Genomic DNA, 18,871 nt, shown 5'->3' with positions numbered 1-18,871 from the left:
TGCTAAAGTACTGAGACTCAGCTTTGTGTATTCGGGTGCAAGACAGGGACTCGCACGTCACAGCATAAACACACACACACACACACGCAGTCACAATGCTGTAGTAAACAGTATACGCTCATACGGATGTTGATTATATGAGTGACGGAGTTAAGGCTCTAGAAATTGCAATTAATTACATTGAGCAACAAGAAGAAGCTACAGGAATCGACATAATGATGCTGCAAAGATGGCGAGACTTGACAGCGAAGAAACGGCACTCGTCAGGAAAGCAGACTACGATCAAAAATGTCTTTAAATCATCACAGGACTGAACTTTTTAAGTACAGTACATACTGTATTTAATGTCAGACAATTCTGTAACTGTAAGTTCATTTTTTCAGTTAATTTTTTCTGGTTTTTTTTTGTTGTAAAACATGATTATTAGGTTCGTAATGTGTAAAATGATAACATAGTTTGACTTTTAATAGGCTTTTTCTTAACACCTCCCATTATCCAACATTTTCGCTTATCCGACGTTCTGCCGGCCTGTTTATGTTGGATAAGCGAGACTCTACTGCAGTTCAAAAGAAGTTAATTAGCAGCAAAAACAGGTCACTCATTAAGAAAAGTGTTAGCATGAAAACCTACAGCCACGGTGGTCCTCCAGGACTGGAGATGGCAACCCCTGTTCTTGAGAACTGTCTTACTAACAACAGAGTACCAAACTATGTCCAGCTGCTTGATAACATGCCACAAGCATACACAAGCAAGCAAGTCACATTTTCTACATTCGCATTTGGACTTGGTGCAGTCAGTCACGTACATGAAAGGTTTCACCATGAAAAAACAGTAACTGAGCAAGTGGAATCCACCATTGCAGGCTGACTGTTGTTTGACACCAAAAGAAGAGTGTAAATGAAAATCAGCAGGAAAACATTTGTAGTTCAGTTGATCTACTCTAATGAGTGCATAACATTAAGTGATTAAACACACTAAATTCAACAAACATTAATGTCACGTTTCACCAAACTCCTACATGATACAGTTAGTGTGCTATAATATTTGCTTTCATCTTAAAGCTGTCTATGATAATCACCAAAGACTGCTCAGGAAGGAAGACTTTTGAGAAAAAAAAATGGTTGCCAGTGTTCCGAGTCATAATTTACTATCTTACATTTTTGATGTCACATACTTATACACACTCTTGACACCTTTGGTTGAAAATATTCAATGCCTCTTAAATGAAACTGTTAACAACTAAAATTAAGAAAAAAAAAAGAAAATATTCAGCCAGAGATTAAATATTACCCATCACCCCTTTTAAACCCACAATTATTCATCTTCTTAAAAACTGGGTCAATTTACAGTAGATACAGTACATGAACCAAACATATGGAAGGAAATTCTTTAATGGCTTATTAATACTACAGCTATCAGTATTTACAATTCTTAAAAACATTTCTAAAAATGGAATGATCTTCCACAGAGTGAAAGGATTATTGTTATTTCATTTTTTTAACGCATTTTGGTCATAAAGGTAAACAAGCACAGCTTCACAAAAATTCTACGTAAAACCAATTGCTCAGAATGAACAAAGGAAAAAAAAACTAATTAATGAATCGAAAGAATAAAGTCCCTGCTGGGAGACCTAAAATGATTAAACCTCAAACTCCAATTTACCATCCAATAATCTGGTATGCTTTGTAAGAAGGGGCGCACCACACAGAAATGATCAAATGACGCTGCAACAAAACCCGCTATGCCATTGCAACCCACCAAACCCCTTGCCAGTTAGCGGTTTTCATTCCAGGTGAGCTTTTTAACAGAATTTGCTTTCTTATTTGCAGTTTCTTTATTTCTCAAGAAGCCGTTGGATTATTATAATAAGCAGTATCTGCTTTGCTTTTTAGGAAACATATGGTTTGTTTGGTAGAACAAAATCTAATTCTGATTAAAATGTTTTCTCAGTTATCACAACCCAAACAGTTTGTACATTTCATCAGCTTTCCCCAGTGACACATCAACCTTGTTTCGTTTTCACACACATATATGAAAAGTAGCATTTATTGTAGGATTAAGTATGCCTGAAGTCATGAAACTGGTTGCATGCCAAGCATGATTTACTCCCTTTCAAACTAGTGACTAAAGAAATATTAAATAATTATTAATTGAAGTTACACATGAGGTAAAAGACACTAACTTTTAACATCTTATTCCATTTTTTGGATACGGATCAAACTGCTCCAGTTTCTCAATGCAGAACAGCCAAATGACTCCTCGCTTGTTTAGGCCCACATCCATCATTAGCTCACTCAGTCAACGCAGGGCACCCTGGGCAGGGATGGACTTTTCAACATGTGAGCAGACTTTAAAAGACAACCAGCAGCTTATGAAAGCTGCAGAAGTTAAGAACGCAGAAGAGAGGTTCATGGAACTTTGGAGTCATATCAGCCAACTATTTGACATCTCACCTTTGTCATGCCACAGAGATGCTCCATGTGGATCAGCTGACAACCTAGCGCTGCTTCTGTGATGCAGTAGGAAATATGAAACTTGCTGACGAGTGGTGAGGGAGTCATGTAGACTGGCATTATCCTCTGTTAAATGTAGTCATGTAATATCCTCGAGGCAACAAGATCAAGAGTGATGCTAGCCTTAGTAGGATTCACTGTCACTAAACATTCCAGAGCAAACCATTTATAAAGCTAGATTAGAAACCTCTGAGGTGCTACAATTTACCACAATCCCATTAACCATTTAAATTTAAACCAAACTTTCCTGGACAAGATAAAAACAGAAATGAAATCTGAAATGATATGAATAGTTTGTTCAGCTGGAATGAAAACCAGAAACGGCGAGTTTGGCAGAGTGTAGAACTGCAATTTGCACGTGAACTACGTCAGAACAGTTTCGACAGTCCTGGGTACCTCTCAGAATGTTAAGATGGTCTAGTTAATGAGTTGTGCTTCGACGTTCCAAAAATAGATAAAGGAACATTCAGGAAACAAAGGAGTCAACAGGAGATGAAACATCTTAAATGACAGTCATTTTCTGTGTTCCTCAAAGTCTTCCTAATATTGCTTGTGCTCGTAAATACGCTCTCTTGGCATTGCGATAAGTGGACGTAAACCTCTGGAATCGTCTCATAATTCCACACCTGTAAGAAATGCAGGCCTCAAAATGACTGTTGTGTCCTACAGGTGTGATTCGACTGAAACAAAAAAGAAATCCATGGGTGGCTCTGTGTGTCTTGACCACACGTCAGAGGATGCACAGAACTGCCAAGGGGCTTTCTGGTCCCTCACATGGGAACTGCATCTGTCAAGCTACACAGTTTCCAGTGAATTCCTTCTCAATTCTTCCTCATCATATCACACACAGGACCCACAGCGCACTTTCAGTCTCAGCTCCGCGGTCAACTACTAGCTTCTCTCTCTCGCACTCTGCTCGCCAGGCACTTGATGTTAAATTTGCAGCTTCAATTTTCACACCAGAATAACTGTACATGTATAATATATTAAGGAAAAAACGAACAACAAGATAAACTGGAAAAATAACAATGTAAACCCTTGTCCCATATTTAAGTCCTAAATAGCATTAATCCAACATCTAGGAAACACACCGCACAAGAAAACTCTAAATGTATTAGAAAAGAAGCCTCTCCAACGCTGACCTCCCACACCATTTGAGTAGATTTCTTTCACATTGCACAGCCAGGTTCAAGTCGTTCACTTGGGCGACTCCAGGCAATCCACCTGGATTTTATTTATTTATTTATTTTAAACATTCTCCCTGGTTAAGAACAGGCTGCACCATATATCATACGATCATTAAAAACAAAACACAGAAAGATGTTGCCCAGCCACTGCAGGTCCCAGCTTTTTACTTCTCAGATGACGTCACCACTTGCTCGTAGGGTGGAGGAGGCTGGTTGCAGTAAGAAGGTGGCGGTGGGTAAGGAGGATTGAGGTGTGGAGATTTGGGCTGCACCTGGAAAGCTGGCGCGATTGGGTTGACCGATCCTCCTGGGCCACCGTAGGGCTGCATGCCTGGCTGCTGAGAACCTGAAATACAAGAAGAAGGCGTCACATTAGAATACACAAACATACACACACACGCTCAATGAGCTGGTGCTGGTCTGAGCAAAGCAGGAAAAATGAAGAAATTTAAGGTGTTAATAAAATATGATGTGGCAGCAGGGGCACCCCTGGGGAAAAAAGTCACTGGTTTGCTCACAAGACCATTTTTATTTTATTTCGATGTTCACAATTATGTTTTGTTGTATTAATTCATACATATGTTGATTTCATTTACATAATGGTTATGATGATTATTACTGTGTTGCACAGTGCTAATCGGGGTAATTAAAAAACAAAGAAAATTAAGTTAACCAATAATAAATAACAGTGAATAAATGCAAAAAGGAATTTTCAATTAAAAAAAGTTTCTCTGAATAAATAAGGACATAAAAAGACTTTAAATATGACGACTGTGGGCATCTGTTGGTGAAGAAAGATTCACTGATCTTGACTTTACTGATGATGTTGTGATCTTCACAGAGTTAATGGAGCCTCTGATTGGGGTTCTCGAGAGACTCAGAGTGAGGAGTCTGAGTGTCTGGACTTGCTAGTGTCCTGAAAAAAAACCAAGATCCAGGCCTTTAATGACCTCTTGGGCACAGCCATCAGCAGTGTGTCTGTCTGCGGTTAGAGTGTCGACCTCGTCAAGGGGTTTACTTACCGTGGCAGCAACTCTTCATATGAAATCAGATGATGGACTGGGAGAGCATGGGGGGTCATTAAGTTGCTGGAAAGGGGTGTCTGGTGCTCCTAATATCTATACAAAAGGACGAAGGTCCAAGTCTTCAGTGTCCTGGTGCTTTCTGTTTTGCCAAAGGGTTGCGAGATATGGACGCTATCCAGTGACCTGAGATGAAGACTGGACTCCTTCAGTATTGCATCATTTCAGAGAATCTTTGGGTAAGAGATGCCCCTTTGGTCTCAGCTTTCAAATCCCATCTGAAGACTCACTACTTCAGTTTAGCACACCCTGACTAGAGCTGCTGATTAACTGTACAGACTGCATCTCTGTTGTTAATCATTAGCACTAAAACATAAGTAATATGATAGTTCTGATTTGTTACTAACACTCACCTATTCTGTTTCTCTTATCAGTACTCAAATGTGGCAATTGGTGCCACGGCCCACCTGACAAGTTGTTTTGCCTGCCTAAGGTAAAGTCATCCCTGATGGAGAATCGCAGGAATCATCGGGTAGAGGGATCCTTTCATCAGATTGGCTGGCCCAGCACCGACTCAGCTGTGGAATGGCCAAATGGGGGAGGCAGCTTGATGGATGAGGTCTACAGGACTCTGAACAAATCCAAATCATATTATGGGATCATCTACTGTTAAATTCTGCTCCGTTCTTGTAATATTTTTATTTTTATACTGTATTGAGGATTTGTTCCGTTCTGTGTATTGTACTGTGTTGTATTGACCCCTTTCTTTTTGACACCAACTGCACGCCCAACCTACCTGGAAAGGGGTCTCTCTTTGAACTGCCTTTCCCAAGGTTTCTTCCATTTTTACCCTACAAGGGTTTTTTGGGAGTTTTTTCTGGTCTTCTTAGAGGGTCAAGGCTGGGGGCTGTCAAGAGGCAGGGCCTGTTAAAGCCCATTGCGGCACTTCTTGTGTGATTTTGGGCTATACAAAAATAAATTGTATTGTATTGTACTGCTGGCTTGACTTTGTGTCGAACAAACGGTTGCTTATAGAGTCAAGAATGAGGAACATTATCTGCATTGTGAGGGAGCGTCAGTTACGGCACTACAGCCAGTGACAACATTCCCAGAGGGTGAACTGGCTCACAGGATTGTCATGGTTAAGGACCCGATTGGTTGGATCAGGCCAAGGGGATGCTCACATAACACCTGGCTGAGGCATATAAATAGTCTTTTCCAGAGGATGGGATTGGACCACGTGTCTGTCTGGGTGGTCGACAACCTGGATCCCGAGCTGTTTCGCCATGTAGTGGGTGTGGTAATGTCAGTCATGCTCCCCACCCTGATCTGACCTGAGAATATAATATACAAGGTCTGTCCAAAAAGAAATGAATCTTCTTAAACAGGGATCTGACTCGGTGTGTAGTGGTGCCCTTGACCAAATCCCTATTTGCTCGATCATGTCACGTCAATTTGTCATCAAGTACTTGCAGTAGAGCGATGTCTCCTGTGCCTTTTTTGATTTTTTCAAGTCGAAATATGGTTCTTGAAGAGCAACATGTTTCCATGAAATTCTGTGTGAAACTGTCAAAAACATTTACCGAGAACTTTAAAAAGATCCAAGTCGTACACAGTGATACACATGGTATCAACATTTCAGATTGGATATATGTTTGCAAAACAGGACGATGATCACATTCAGAAAGTGTGTGCTTTGATTTGTTAAAATCATCGCCTAAGTGTCAATGAAGTTGCTGAAGATGTAGGCATCGGTAAAAGTTTGTGTCACAATTTTCACTGAAGAACTGCATTGTGTTACTGCAAAATGTTGTGCCGCATTTCTTGACAGTTGAGCAAAAAGCAAACCATGTCACTAACAGTTAGAGGTTGTTAGATTTCAAATGCTGGTAAAACATGCCATAATAGGTGAAGAAACGTGGATGTGCAGCCCCTGAGAGCTTGTTTTTGCTCCTGAAGTTGAAATCCACCCTGAAAGGTCATCAATTTCAAATGATAGAAAACCTGCCAGTAACACTTTAGCTTAGGTACTTCAAAAACACATCAATTACTCATTTATTCTCATGTAACAAGACCTTAACAAAGGCCTCTTTTGGTCTTCAAAAAACTTATGAAAGGTTATTAATCTCTGTGTAGTGTGGTAGATTGACATGTTGTTAATATGAAAGACTCGCAGGTGTATGTAATATCAAGAGAAACGTGTCTCAGCTAAGCCACCTCAGACCTCTCTAAAGTGTTTTATTAGTAGCCGACATTGCAGAGATGAATGAACACTCCACTGATTCTATGATTTTTTTGTCTACATATTAAAAAAACGTAAAATAAACCAAAATCCATGCATAGAACGTGATAATTGTTACATAAGCCAGGAAGGCCAGGAGTAAATTTACACTGCCGAGAACCAAACCTATCTTGTCAGAATGGAAATCCAGTCAAAGCAGAACAAGCAAATGAAGTCCAGCCAAGAAATTGCGACACAAGGCAGGCTGAGACCCTAATACTTTCATGAAACTAAACTTAAAACATTGAAAACGACAGAAATACACTTCCAAAATGTTGGCAGAGGATGAACACAAACAGGAATCATGCAGGGACACAGACAGAAACTTGTTAAGGGGAAACTTCACAAAACCATTAGGAGAACGCTAAGAAATAAGTGACATGGTAGACTGCAGGACCTTAGGGGGCCTTCAAATCATCATTTTTTTTTGGAGATATCAAGTGACTTGTTGGACTCAATGGCCTGTCACATCACAATTGCTCCAATATTGCAAAAAAAGAAGAGCCCATTGAAGACAAAGTAAGGCAAAGGCAAATATTAAGTGTCCAGAAAATCTGTCCCACTTAGAATCCAAATTTCTGTGTAAAACAAATTCACATGTATCAGATTTCATATTCTCACATTTCTGCTAAAAACAAAAAAACATATTCCTGGAACACAGAACACAACAGCATAGGCGATACAAATCATACTTCAGGTTTTCTAAAGGGGCCATAAGATGTCTAATATGGATGATGTCCTCAGCATGAAATTGTAGGCTTAAAATTCAAAGTAATTGCTTGAAAAGTTTGGGGGAAGACGGTTTTTAAAGATAGTGGGTGAAAAAATATGTTAATGTCTGCTGAATTTGCACTCCATGTTAGGTAGCACAGTAGTGCAGTGATGAGCTCTGCTGCTTTGCGAATCCTGCACGCTGAGGTGAAGTCTGCACGTTCCTCCATATTTGTGTGGATTTTCTTACCGCATCCCTAAAACATGCACTTTAGGTTACCTGGTGACTTTAAACTGAGCTCAGGGTGTGTGTGTGAAACCTGCGATGGACTTTAAAAACATGAGCTTTCATTTGTGAGGAGGTATTTAAGTCCATATTTCTCGCTGAGATTTTAACATCACTGACAGACCCAAATGTATAACAACTAAGTCATGACACGAGGCATGAAGCCTGAATGAGCGGGCATCACTTACAGAGCCTAAGCTCTTACTCCAGGGCTTTCACCTTTTGTCCTTGCAGCCTGTAAGCTTCAGCAATTTAAGCAAAGCTAGTCCATTGTGTCTTCCATCCATCTTCATTTTCAGTTCATTTTAGAGCACTGCTGCTCTCTTTATGCTCCAGGAAAACCTCCTGGTAAAATATCCATTCATCATGCACTTAAAAAGCTCCCCAGTGAATCCTATCATTTGGTCAGATTGTGCCTCTGCATGCCGTGAAAGCCGTCAATTTTGTTTGGAAACTGAGGCATTTGCATTTGTGATAAAGTGCCATTAGAGACAATGAGAGATGGGAGACGGCAACGATTAATTAGAAATGATGTGACGGGGAAGGGAAGTGCTGACCGAAATCAGCAGAACATTACAATACACCAAATGAGATTTAGTTACGAGCAGAACTCTTGTGTCTTTAAAAATTGGATGCAAGTAGGAAACTATACAAGATGTTCTGTGACTTAGTAGCTCCTAAACAAGTTTGAAAATGCATGAGACACGCTAACCCTTGAAGAAACGGTTTCTCATATTTATGGCTTCCTGTGAAATCTGTTTAAAACTTTCCAATGAATACAATTGTATCATTATTTCAAATAGATGACTGGGACTGTCAGTTTATGTTTTATGAATCAGTACATTTGCATTTTGAATTGAAAAGAGGATAAGGTATGTATGTCAGGAGTATTCTGGACCTCTAATCACACCCCGTCTGTCATCAGCTAACTATTTCTCTCGGTCCTTCACTATCTAATGGCTCATGTACGGTGAGCATATTGATGCAAAAATGGCTGTCGTTGCATCATGCAGATGGATGCTACACATTGGTTGTGGTTAAAGTGGCTCTTCACTGTCTATGTAAAGCACTTTGGTTAGAAAAATGTCACATAAATGTCATTAATTACTATTTTATAATAGTCTTAAATGGGAGTGTCATTACAGTAATGGGGTCTGGTATTGTGGCCTCCTCTGCCTCAGTCTTTGCCTTACAACGTATTTGCCATTTGACAACCCTGCTACTGGTATTACTTTGGTATTTGGCACACTATATTAATGCATGACCTTTGGGGGTCAGAGTGCAAGGTCATCCATTGTACAGCACCCCTGGAGCAATTTTCAGGTTAAGGGCCTTGCACAAGGGCCCAATACTAAGTACCATCGTTTCTGGCAGTAGTGAGATTTGAACCAGCAACCTTCCAGATACCAATGCTGATCCTTAACGTCATAGCCACCACTTATACAAACAATCCAAACTTATACAAATAATGTGTAACATTTTAACCCAAATGCAAAACATTACTAGTGTGTACTTTTCAGTTTGTATTTTGTAACACTGTGAACCATTCATTCATTCGATTTTCACTGCTTATAACGAGACCAAGTTGTGAGGGCACCAGTCTGCACACTTTGGGCACACTTGCAAACCCTAACTCTAATTATCCTCCAGCGCCACCTTAGGGGTGCACACTATCTCTCTAACGGACACCTGGGCCAGGTCCACCAATTCTCTACTACATGTAAGGTCAGCCAACTCCTCCACCTCAGTGACCCTGAGCTCGAGGTGTTGGATCAGCTGGCATCTCCTGCAGATGTAGCCCTCACAGAACACTGGCTCCCCCAAGCCGTCACCTAAAAAGTCCAACATCCAGCAGTGCTTGCATTGCACTGGCCTCTTTTTAACAATGAGGCCAGTGCAATGCAAGTCCTGTTGATGTTGGACTTTTTAGATGACAGTGTGGTCGAAATTTAACATCTTATTAAAGAATGAAACATCCTCTAACAGGACCATTCAGCAATCAGGTAGGAGAAAAGCTGCTCATTGTATCTTTTAATGACTCCTCGGCAAAATGCCTTGGATGGAGCATTCAAAAGCAGTCTGTTACAGCATATCAGCATGGTCAGAAAGGTTAGAGAAACAAAGAATAAAATAAACTACTGAATTCACATACAGTGTCAATCAATGTATACATTTTACTCTGGTTGGTTCATTGGTTTACACCCAAATGATTTATATAAAATAAAAGACTATTATATTATATTCTGGTTCTTCTTATGCCTTTTGAGATGAGACGCCACCCTTGAAATTTCTATGCTTATAACAACTGTCCATTCTCGTTGCTTATAGTACATCTGCTGATTTCTTAGTCATCCTCCAGTTCATTTTGTATATTACATCAACCTTTCTTCTGGTACATTCTTTATTTACTTGACCATCTCAGTATTTTTCCTAAACCAATTTTATATTTCAGTGTACATTTTGTTGTTCACTTGATCTTTATATTGTTTCTGACATTTATTAACCCTTTATTCTATTTCTTAAAGATGAACGCTGTGTTACCCTGAAATTATTCTTCCACAACGGAAGCAACCAGGGATCATGCAGCCGACTCGGACCGTCACAGATGAGATGTCACTTTAATTCTGTGGTGGGCAGTGAGGTGCTAAGCAGAAAGCTAATCTGCACAATTGCTTGCTTGGTTCAAGTTATTATGCATGACCGTCCTCTGTGGCCCCACTCTGATTCTGTGCCACTCTTGCTGATATTGTTAGTCGTTACAAAAACAATTTGTTTCTGCACAGACTGTCTTAGGCCCTCCACAAACTCAGGGCCCAGGATAATTGTTCCCGTAACTGTCAGCATCATACCATAAATGCAATATTCCTTTTAAATGGGTTAGTTCTGCTCACCATGGTGGAAATATACTCCCCTGGAGGAGAATTAAATTTAGTAGGAACAGATGTTTGAATGTTTTCATAATCCATACTCTTAAATGCAGTATGTAAATTTGGTTGATTTGCCAGTGAAATAATTAACTTTAATTCACATTTATTTTAAAACCCCAAATCTTCTGAAGTCCTTACATTATCTAGGTTAGAGGTACAGATAAACATATACCATATAAAGGGAAATATTTCTTGCAAGTGCCTCCTACAATACTCCTAATATTCATAACATTCTGTTCACTTACACTGAGCAGTTCAATGCCGATGATCAAAACACCAGAAGGTGGCTGTGTCCTGTCTAACAGCAAACAAAGTGTGAGTAGTTTGTAGGAGGCTTTGGGATTCAGGTTTAAAATATTATCAGTCTATAATCTAGAGACCAAATCCAAGCTAACACACTACGTTCATATTGTGGATTAAAGTTGTGTGCTTTTCGATTCTGGGCTAAATATGAGTCTTCTGCCAGCCTGTCCCTGCTAAAATCTGCCAGTCTGTTTACAAGAAGGACAGCACCTTATTGGGACAGCAGGGCAACCTCCCTTTTCCCCTCTTGGCCCACACTCAGTTACACCTCTCGGGACTCGTCACCCTGAACGAGGTGTTTATAAGAGTGTGCCCTCCCACAGTGCCCAAGATGGAGTAATGAGAGCATACATCCCATAATTCAGCTGTGATCAAAAGAGTTAAGCATTACAGTCCTCACAAACTCCAGTAAAGCTTTGCACTTCATCAACAAGAGTAGTTAAATATTTCAAGGGTACTTCCTGAAAGAACGCACCGAAGCCAAAGCCAAGACAGACATCCAAATGCAGGAGGTGGCCTGGGGCCCTCCTGTCACTCTCCTCTGCTTTGAATCTTGGCTTGCGGCCTGCTGGGAGGCTGATGCCTGCTGTCTTGTCAAAGCCTCTCTGTCTTTCTCTCTGTCTCGCTGGAGCAATGTGTCTTTACAAATACACGTCTACCCTTGCCTATTAAATTCTATTGAGTTAATCTTAAAATGTATTTACTTTTAATTCTTTGTATTTATATAGTGCTTTTCTCACTACTCAAAGCGCTCAGCAATTGCAGGTTAAAGGCCTTGCTCAAGGGCCCAACAGAGCAGAGTCCCTATTGCCATTTATGGGATTCAAAACGGCAACCTTCCAATTGCCAGTGCCAGTAGCATGTAACAGTTTCTAAAGCATATCCAGATATTGATCCATGCACTGATTGGGTCATTCATCATTTCTTCTTATAAGAGTGATGTTCTTTAGTTGCCCGTCCTTCCATTGTCAGTAATTGCCATCGATGACGCTCCTCTGGGTGTAGTTGGCTTTTGGTATCACGTTCTTCAGTATACTCCCCTGTTTATAGGTCACCAGCTGCCTCTGCTTGTTCCAGTATCCTCTTGAGAAACACCAAACTTATCCAAAAGAGGTACACCGTACCATGTGTAATATATAGTACTAGTCCTTAATTTGTTTGTCTGCTAATGATGAATATGTCTGAGATTGTTCAGGTTCTGATGAAAGCTTGTTATACTCACTGTTCATAGCACCAGAGGGTGATTGATTTAGCTCATTCTTTTATTTTCAAAATGGACTTACCACTCGATTTTAGTAAGGACCTGCTACACACAGAGGGTAGGCCAACATCAATCCACTGTATCACTAAGTTACAGTAGACTTGCATGACAAATGTTGCTGTGTTACCTACTATGTCATAAAACTTTACTGTCTATGTGTGTGTATGTGCAGTCCCTCTGAGCAAACTGATTAGTCAATTTGGCTTTGGGGAATCCGTGGTAGGGACACAATACTTTATGGGTGTGATGTTCACTTCCAGATTTTACAAAAACATTGCTAAACAGTAACAAGGGGCAGTCCGAGTTGCTTCACAGATGGAAATTTTTGCAGGAATACAAATGATGTTTTCATGCTGGGTAATGATGGCCTGTCCACAAAATGGAAAAGGAGGAGAGCAAAGCACCTCAAAATAACAGAGTCTGAGAAGCAGGCTTCATGGGAACACAATCGAGAGAGGAAGTGCTGGGCAAGTGAGCCTGAGACACACAAGGTTACGGAGGAGCGACACAGAAGGCATGCTGAAGGTACATATAGAGCAAGAGAGAGGAAATATTGAATAGTTTTAAATGTATTCTATTTACTGTCTTTAACAGGTAACTTTGAATATTCAGAGTCATACTGCTGTGAAACATTGAAATATTGTCACCTCTTATTATTTCTGCAATCTCCATTGCATTTCATTTTTACTTAAATATGTATATTTATACATTAAATATACAGTAAATATGTTCTGAGACTTTTCAGGGATGGGAGACAGAGATTTGAAGGAAATGTTGTTACAGTCACTGATCTTGGCATGGCAAAATGGCGACGTGTTGCATTGTTGATTTGTATGGTACATCGAGTAAGAATTTCATTGTACTTTCTACAGTGACAGTAAGGACCCTATAAACCTTAATAATGCTTGTAGCTTTACACAAAGCAATAAGGCCAGTCAGCTGTGCTTTTCTATTCCATAAGCACCACCGCTGAATGAAGAGTCTCATTCACTTCTAACAAAAGGCTTTTCCAACAATATTTTCTTTTATTTTTTAAGAAAAAAAGAACAAATGAGCAGGAGGGCTTTAAGTGTTAAACCTGAGAGGCAGGTCTAAAGTATACAGTGCATCCGGAAAGTATTCACAGCGCATCATCATGTTACAGCCTTATTCCAAAATGGATTCAATTCATTTTTTTCCTCAGAATTCTACACACAACACCCCATAATGACAACGTGAAAGAAGTTTACTTGAGGTTTTTGCAAATTTATTAAAAATATAAAAACTGAGAAATCACATGTACATAAGTATTCACAGCCTTTGCTCAATACTTTGTTGATGCACCTTTGGCAGCAATTACAGCCTCAAGTCTTTTTGAATATGATGCCACAAGCTTGGCACACCTATCCTTGGCCAGTTTCGCCCATTCCTCTTTGCAGCACCTCTCAAGCTCCATCAGGTTGGATGGGAAGCGTCGGTGCACAGCCATTTTAAGATCTCTCCAGAGATGTTCAATCGGATTCAAGTCTGGGCTCTGGCTGGGCCACTCAAGGACATTCACAGAGTTGTCCTGAAGCCACTCCATTGATATCTTGGCTGTGTGCTTAGGGTCGTTGTCCTGCTGAAAGATGAACCGTCGCCCCAGTCTGAGGTCAAGAGCGCTCTGGAGCAGGTTTTCATCCAGGATGTCTCTGTACATTGCTGCAGTCATCTTTCCCTTTATCCTGACTAGTCTCCCAGTTCCTGCCACTGAAAAACATCCCCACAGCATGATGCTGCCACCACCATGCTTCACCGTAGGGATGGTATTGGCCTGGTGATGAGCGGTGCCTGGTTTCCTCCACACGTGATGCCTGGCATTCACACCAAAGAGTTCAATCTTTGTCTCATCAGACCAGAGAATTTTGTTTCTCATGGCCTAAGAGTCCTTCAGGTGCCTTTTGGCAAACTCCAGGCGGGCTGCAATGTGCCTTTTACTAAGGAGTGGCTTCCTTCTGGCCACTCTACCATACAGGCTTGTTTGTTGGATTGCTACAGAGATGGTTGTCCTTCTGGAAGGTTCTCCTCTCTCCACAGAGGACCTCTGGAGCTCTGACAGAGTGACCATCGTGTTCTTGTTCACCTCCCTGACTAAGGCCCTTCTCCCCCGATCACTCAGTTTAGATGGCCCGCCAGCTCTTGAAAGAGTCCTGGTGGTTTCGAACTTCTTCCACTTACAGATGATGGAGGCCACTGTGCTCATTGGGACCTTCACAGCTGCAGAAATTTTTCTGTAACCTTCCCCAGATTTGTGTCTCGAGACAATCCTGTCTCGGAGGTCTACAGACAATTCCTTTGACTTCATGCTTGGTTTGTGCTCTGACGTGAACTGTCAACTGTGGGACCTTATATAGACAGGTGTGTGCCTTTCCAAATCATGTCCAATCAACTGAATTTACCACAGGTGGACTCCAGTTAAGCTGCAGAAACATCTCAAGGATGATCAGGGGAAACAGGATGCACCTGAGCTCAATTTTGAGCTTCATGGCAAAGGCTGTGAATACTTATGTACATGTGATTTCTCAGTTTTTTTATTTTTAATAAATTTGCAAAAACCTCAAGTAAACTTTTTTCATGTTGTCATTATGGGGTGTTGTGTGTAGAATTCTGAAGAAACAAATAAATTTAATCCATTTTGGAATAAGGCTGTAACATAACAAAATGTGGAAAAAGTGATGCACTGTGAATACTTTCCAGATGCACTGTAAACCAAGTTTTAGTTTCCTCTTCTAAAAGTGTTGTTTTAACAGAAATAAACTAAATAAAACGTGGTCTGTCTCAGACACACACATCTACACTTACTAAGGCAATTATTAGGAATACATAATTTTCTAATCAGCCAATCAAGTGGCAGCAGCACAGTGCATAAAATCAGGCAGATGCAACTTCAGTTAATCTTCACACCAGAATGGGAAAAAATGTCAGTGATTTCGACCATGACATGATTACTGGTGCCAAATGGGCTGGTTTGAGTATTTCTGTACCTGCTGATCTCCTGGGATTTTCTCCCATAATAATCTCTAAAGTTTACTCAGAATGGGGCAAAAAAACTAAAAAAAAAACACCTTTTTGATATGGGAGGTTTGGGTTAGACTGGTTCGAGCTGACAGAAAGGCTATGATAACTCAGATAACCACTCTGTACAACTGCGAGCAGAAAAGCATCTTGGAATGAAGAACACATTGACCCTTGACAGGGGCTACAATAGCAGACCACCTCAAGTTCCCCTCCTGTAAGTTAAGAACAGAAAGCTGCGGCTGCAGTGGGCACAGGCTCAACAAAACTGAGCAGCTAAAACAGTAACATGTAGCCTGGTCTAATGAATTTCAATTTCTACTGAGGCTCACAGATGGTAGGGTCACAGTTTGGTGCCAACAGCACAAATCCAGGCACCCAACCTACCGTGTGTCAATAGTCCAGGCAGGTGGTGGTGCAATGCTGCAGGGAATGTTTTCTTGGCATACTTTGGGCCCGTTAATACCAATCAGTCATCACTTGAATGCCTCGGTCTAATTGAATATCATTGCAGACCACAATTCACCCATTTTCTAATGGCTACTTCCAGCATGATAATGCACCATGTTACAAAGCAAACTTCTCAAACAGGTTTCATGATTATGACAATGAGTCCAGTGTTCTTCTGTGACCTTCACAGTCACTGGATCAGAATCCAAAAGAACACCATTAGGATGTGATAGAACGGGAGATTCACAATATGAATGTGCAGCTGACAAATCTGCAGAAAGTACATAATACAATCATGTCAACATGTATCAGAATCTCAAATGTATGTTTCCAAAATCTTGAAAAGTCGAAGATGTTTTGATACAAAAAGAGGCCCTACCCAGTACTCATAGAGTGTTGCTAATAATTTGCTCAGTGAGTGTACAGGGTGGTATAACAACTTTATGTTTACCTGACTGCTTCACGGCTTCAAACCCTGGCCCAGTGGCGCGCTGTTAGATGTCTACACGTCCTACCCTTTCTTGCACTAGCTTCCTCCCCTGTCAGAAAGAACCACCTAGAACACTAAGTGGCAATTATAACTTAGTGGTGTGAGTCAATGGATGTGTGTGTTTGTGTGATAGAGTGTGCCCCGATGTATCACCAATTGTGATTTGCCTTGTGGCCAATATTGTGTGGATACTGTCATACACGTGCGAATCGGAGGGAGCTAAAGGGCTTGAGTAAGGGCAATTCCAAGTCAGACCGGGATGTGGCAGAGTTTACTGATTCTTTTTCTCGCTTTCCTGCAGACCATCCACGGAAGATTCCACCTGGCCCTGTTGACGTCACTTCTTGGTCCGAGCCTATGAAGGAAGACCTTGTCGGCTCCGGCTCCTTTAATGTCACGTCCGGGCTCGAGCCTATGGCAGAAGACCCTTATGAGCCCGACCCAACTGACTTCACTTCCTGTCTTCCCATTTAAAAGCCTCCACCTTTTCCTTATTCCCTCAGTTCTGTTTTGGACTTGGTTTTGTGCACATCAGTGCTGCGTAATATATTCACGATTTTGCATTTAGGATACCAATTATACGGGTGGCTGCCCCCCAAACCTTGCTATGGCTCTGTGTGGAGTTTCTGACAATACGTTATAATGACTGTAATGCTACAGTAGCAAATGGGTGATGTTGTATACATTCATACCATATTTACACAGTATACTGGTGCACACATACTGTACATACTGCATACACACATACATATACTGTATATATATCTCGTGTCACACACACACGATTAGGGGACAGTCAGCTGGCTCTATCGTGAGTGAAACAACAAGAAATGGGGATCCAGATCACAGTATTAATGTTTTTCTCTTCTTTTCATCTACAGAAAGACGCCCGAATAAAAAGACCTCCAGCACAATCCTCACCACAAAGAAAACGCTCCGTTCTGGCCCAGGGAATCACCTCACTTCCGGTCCCTGTGACGGTGCGGGTTTGCTACATGCTCCCATCTGCTGTCCGGGAGCCCTTGAACCCGTCACCGTCGGTAATGCTACCGATGAGCTAGGCAGTGAAGCAACAACATAGCAAGGGGATGGTGCAAAAGTGTCAAACACAAAGCCCGGTGTCTTCTTTTACTTGTGACTCCCCTGCTTCTCCCATCCAGGTTATGCACCAGGGGAGTCACCCTACTTGCAGCTGACCTTCTAACTACCTGCTTCAGCTGTTCGGATCGCCTTACCGATCCCTGGCTCCGGTAGGGTCCTCCAGACAGCGACTTGGGAATTCCCCAACGACCAGGGATCTCATGCTGGGGACACCACATCCCAAGTCCCGACTCCCGCTGCCTTCCGCAGCCAGTCACTCGCCTTCCAGTCACTCCTGTCCTTCATAAAAACAAACTCTGCGGGAGCGACCACAACTACTACGCCCTGGGTGTCGGCCAAACACCCAGGCTGCCTGCACAGCTGCATGCGAGCCTTCACTTGCTTGCTCTCCTGCACCGGCTTTCTCTCTCTCTCTCTCTCCTGACTGCTTCCTGCCTTTTTCTGCAACCTCCGTTTCTCTCTTTCCTTCATTTCTATTCCTTTTTTCTAACCGACTCGTGCTTCCATTTAACTAGAGGGCATGGCAGCTGCGGCAAATCAGCGGCCACAGGAGCAATCACGGATGTAGACAGTTTCTCACCTGTGCACTTAGGTGAGAAACGCCCACACCGCGAATCGCCCCAGAACCGCTTCATCCACACTACCATGCCCCCTCGCTAAGCCGCAAGCGCGGTGATTATTTATTTAAAAGTGTCCCTTTGACAGGAGCTGTGGACCCGCTATACCACAGTCCCATCCTGACGACTTCAGTTCTGTTCCTCCACTCCTGGCATCATCTATGGCTCCATCCCGCTTCGTCACTTCCGTTATTTTGCTTTGTCCCTCTATAAAAAGCCTCCTGACCCCTGTGTTTTTGTCAAATGTATTGAACTTTTTGTTATACTCTTGACCTTGTTGCTAATTACTGGAACAACTCCCCAACCCTTAAATCTGTCTCATTTGCTTTATTTATAACTATATATATATATATATATCTCCATATACTGTATACACACATATCTAGTGGATATTGAGATAGGAATATTTGTTTTAAAATCAGCTTCAACTTAATTTTACTGGTGGCAATTTCACCAAGCAGAGGGTCAGTGTTGACTCAGACTCACCTGACGTGTAATATATCTTAGGGCACAGTCAATTACTAGTTATGATTGCTATACTGTACATCTTCAAGGCCATCATTCACTTTGATGGACTTTCTTCAGGGATGTAATCACTCTTCGGCAGCATTCCTCCGAATGCCATTACAGTCCCAGTGCTGTAACTATCAATTACACTTGAACTTTCAGATTTGCTCTCTTTTACAGGT

The 18,871-nt window shown here is 41.5% G+C and overlaps 1 protein-coding gene across 2 annotated transcripts in view; it reads right to left on the bottom strand.

Annotated features, from left to right (window-relative positions):
- Window positions 1-1,373: 1,373 nt before the first annotated feature.
- The window catches only part of vopp1 (VOPP1 WW domain binding protein), a 539,003-nt gene continuing 521,505 nt past the window's right edge, over window positions 1,374-18,871 (bottom strand). For both annotated transcript variants that reach the window (XM_039753501.1, XM_039753500.1), the window contains exon 5: window positions 1,374-4,046. In XM_039753501.1, the coding sequence (XP_039609435.1) occupies window positions 3,865-4,046 (182 nt within the window). In that variant the 3' untranslated portion in view covers window positions 1,374-3,864. The remainder of the gene's footprint in view (window positions 4,047-18,871) is intronic.

The sequence above is a fragment of the Polypterus senegalus genome, chromosome 5 (genome assembly GCF_016835505.1).
Source record: "Polypterus senegalus isolate Bchr_013 chromosome 5, ASM1683550v1, whole genome shotgun sequence".
Classification (NCBI taxonomy): Eukaryota; Metazoa; Chordata; class Cladistia; order Polypteriformes; family Polypteridae; genus Polypterus; species Polypterus senegalus.
Note: the sequence above shows the minus strand (reverse complement) of the source record. Positions and strands in the feature narration are given on the sequence as shown.